General features: G+C 48.3%; 1 protein-coding gene across 1 annotated transcript; it reads left to right on the plus strand.

The window, feature by feature from the left end:
• Positions 1-481: 481 nt before the first annotated feature.
• Positions 482-730, plus strand: NUU61_001173 (uncharacterized protein; the record flags this gene model as incomplete). The annotated part of the gene is made up of 1 exon (XM_056651755.1): positions 482-730. One exon carries the CDS (start codon positions 482-484, stop codon positions 728-730), a length of 249 nt encoding a protein of 82 aa, XP_056516605.1.
• Positions 731-3,938: the final 3,208 nt, after the last annotated feature.

A 3,938-nucleotide genomic window follows, 5' to 3' on the forward strand; every position in this document is an offset into this window, starting at 1 on the left:
ATGCTTCTTTCCCAATAGGTCTAGTCAACACTAGGCGCCAGATAAGGATGTGCTTAGGAGACAAATATATAGCCATGATAGAGCTGAGGCTGTGCTTCGCTATACGATTCGTAGATCGAGCAAGAAATGCTATAACTGGAAGCCAATAATCCTCTGCCTTCCACAAATAAAAGTGCAGCCTGTACAGAGCATGACGTTGTTTGTATTATTGGATAAAGACCACATATTCCAGGTGCTCTATTAAGACAGCCGCTGTTTCTTGAGTGACGTGCTCCAGTATACTTGTATAGAACCTAGACTCCCCGGGAATCTCTGATCAAATCGCTGATCAAATTGCTTAAACACTTCCGACCAGGCAAGAAATTGGCCTTCTATCTCGCGAAGATCAGTGTGAGGGGATCTGAAGGGTGCGCCTGCGGCCTCGGTCGAGAGACAATCGAAAATGTTCTGATGGGAGGTGACCGGTGGGAGTACGAACGACATGGTCTTCGGTTCCTTCGAGAGGGATGTGTCGATGTCGCGCGGCAGCGACGAATTGTTGACCCATCGCGATACCGCTGAGCCAGTGGCTCGGTTCATGGTGAGAACCGGCCTACTGGGCCAATCCCGCGAGGTCGACGACGCGGCGATGGGAAGAAAACCAGCGATTCGAAGGAGGCAGGACCGGCCGGCGGCTCAGCGGAGGGACCGAATCACGATACAGCAAGGACATAGTTCAAGGACGGAGTGACTGTTTGATCAGCGGGTGCGTGCAGGGGTTTCTTGCCAGGTCTAAGCATACCCCCTTGATTCTGAACGAGTTCGACGAATGGCACGGCCGGCCAGAGAGCGTGTGAGCAGGAGAGCCTTCCTCGGTGCGAGGCCCTGAGCAGGGAAGCCGGGGATGGTGCAGCGAAGATGCAGCGCACATACTGGCGATCTTGGTAATTCGAGGACTCGGTGATTCGAGCGAGCCAATCAGGAGACTAGAAGAAGAGGAGAAGAGGAAACGAAGTAGCAGTGCTTTGTGGACAGAGATCTCGCCGGTGCGGCGCTATGCGGGGAGCTTTTCGATGAGGGCGCGGAGATCTCGACCCATTCTTTCCGGCATTTCCTTACATTGTTTCTGCCTTCGTTTTCTGGCCTCCATTTTTGTCATGTTTTGCATTTTTCCGTTCTGCACCCAGCCCTAACTGGCCTGCATGAATAGTGCTGGAAACCACCTTTCATCCTTGGAGAGGGACTTAGAAAATGAATCTGCTTTTATTTCTGACTATAAAAGGCCAAAAAAGAAAATAATTATAAATTATCAACTGGGTGAATACCTGTTAACTGTGCGCCTAGTTCGGGACGGGCCGTATCTTGCTCGAGGAGCTCTTGCTCCGTCGCCAGAATTGGTTTTCACGTCGAGACCATTAGCGACGTTTCCAAACCTCCGGTTTTTGAGCCTGGTGCTGTAGCGCACCTGGAGAGATCCTTTGGTTCTGCCGGGAAAATGTTCGGCAATTTCACTCCAGGACAACTCCTGCTGTTCCTTCAATTTGATCAAGAGCTGGTCGTCTTTGCGCGATATTGTGTTCAAAATTCCTGTCCGGGGCCGTTTGGCACTTCCCCTTTTCGCTCCAGCATAGGGATAAGTCGATCTATCTTCGAGATCCGCCGGGGTTTTTTTGGGTCCATTATAACAGGTATGTTCTCGCTGTTCTTCAAAAGTGACTGAGTAGACAACCTTTAAGAGTAGGACCTACCGTGTAAGAAAGCCTCGGATAGGGATAGTTTCAACATCGTGCAGGCTCGTTAATGGAACATCCGCGTCGGCATTAGGTTTGTCTGCCACGGCAGCTGGGTAGAATAAAGTAATACCGTGCTTTCGGCGAGGAGGGCTTCTTTCAGGAACCCGTCTCTTCCTCTTTCGTGGACAAGGTGGATTATCATTATCACTTCCATTATCCGGTTACACCTCAAGATAGTCGTCATCATCAGGGTCATCGCTGTCTTACCTCTCGCTATCCGAGACGTCAATAGGATCCCCACGATCCTTCAACTGCCTCTTGCTATTGGAATAAGAATAGGGTGCATCGGTTGTATTTGCTGTGGACGGAGGCAGGTCCGCCAAGGTGGCGATTAAGATATATAGTAACGGTCTTTCTTTTTGGCCCAATATAGACGAGTGATAAGCAGCGGGAGTTCCACTTGAAAAGGCTTGATAAGCCAATCTTTAGTCAGCGTCATACTAAATACCATATTTATCGTTATCTTCAAGTAGAGGGACTGTGGTATATAGTGTATTTCCTGGGTCTTCTCCGAGCGATTGGCTGCTAGGCATATTGGATATAGGTGTTTCGGGAAAGGCGCTAGCTAGCGGCTTCCTAGCCATCGTATTCGTATCACTATTAATACTAGTGATTGGGAGATTAGGGCCATCCAATAATAAATTGGTATATACACCCACGCCATCTTAACGATCACCTTTCCTTAAGGTATAAACACCCGCTTCCTTGAGTATACCTACTGCCTTATTTACTGCCATATTGTCGGTTGCCGCTCGGTCTGTAGTTCTTGGGAGTTAAAACGATATCAAAAATTAAAGAAGGCTTAAGATGACTGACCGTGTAATAGACACTGTTCGGGTTAGTCGATATCTTCCTTGTTTAATTGGTCGCGCTCGGGTATATTGTATGAAGTATATATCCTTCGGCACTGACCATAACTATCTCGGTGATCTGTTTTAAGATACTAGTTAGTATTCATTGCCTAATAGTTATTTTGGTCGATTCTAGAAAGGCGGGGCGGTAGTAGATTACCGGAAGACGAAACTCAGGAGAGGCAGGGGGGAGAACCGTTCGTGCTTACTGGTTTTGCACTAGTGGCAAATATCCTGCCCATAAGGACCACCGACAAGACAACCTTAGTTTCGACTATCGGTAGAACCCAGGTCTCGCATAACCTCTACACCGCCCAGCTCGTGATCGAGTTCGGTCCATGCTCGATAATATCCATCTAGATCCCGGGGTGAAAATTCTTTTAACGCGTTATCTAAGATATTTATTGCAAGCTCAGTCCTAGGGTATAGAGAGAGCAAACCTCCTAAGGAGTCGGTATCCGCTTATAGGGGTGTAGTAGGCGGGAGAGGATAGAGAGAAGACCACGGGATATAAGGCGGAGCTTGGTGAACCTAAAACCTTGTATCTAAAACAGAATACGCCGAACCCCGGGAGATAGAGTCATATACTTATGCTAGTGCCTCACAAGGAGGCTTAGTAACAAGTGGCTGGTATTGCACGATGTTGTCCAAGTCGACGGCAACCATAATATAATACCCTAAGAGAGAAAGTATAACGCAAATTATACGATCAGAAATAAAAGTGAAAGGTCAATAGTAAGTAAGCGACCTTACAGCCGGAATAAACATCATCTTTATACCAAAACCTACGGCATACTAGATCACGCATTGCTTCGCTTCCTCCCGATATCCGATCTCGTCCATCTCCGACAAATAGAACTAAAAAACGCGACACGTCACCCGATATAATTACTATGCCATACGGCAATTTCGCTATTAGGCTAGGATCCTAGACCAGAGACAGACGTATCATCTACGAGTCCATACTGCGCTGCTACGCCTCGCTAGCACGAGGTCGTTTCCGTATTCGATAAGCACGAGTCTCCTTAGCGCAGGTAGGAATTACCTATAGTATCCAACCAAGTCATCCTCACAGTAGCATCTAACCTGCTGGGAACCGATTGGGAGCCAATCGTTGGCGTAGACCCTAGCATCAGCCAAGGCATCATCCCAGCTGCATATAATATCCGAGCGAGGCCATAGCCCCCATAGGAGGTTTGGCCGTAGATAACGATCGGCGCAAACCAAGGACAAGGTCCGAGTAACGGCGTCTGCCGTACAGCTATCGGAATCCGTCACCATCAACGTAGGCGGTCCCAATCTCGTGTAAGTCGTT

The sequence above is a fragment of the Penicillium alfredii genome (genome assembly GCF_028826965.1).
Source record: "Penicillium alfredii strain IBT 34128 chromosome Unknown utg000001l_segment0_segment0, whole genome shotgun sequence".
Lineage (NCBI taxonomy): Eukaryota > Fungi > Ascomycota > Eurotiomycetes > Eurotiales > Aspergillaceae > Penicillium > Penicillium alfredii.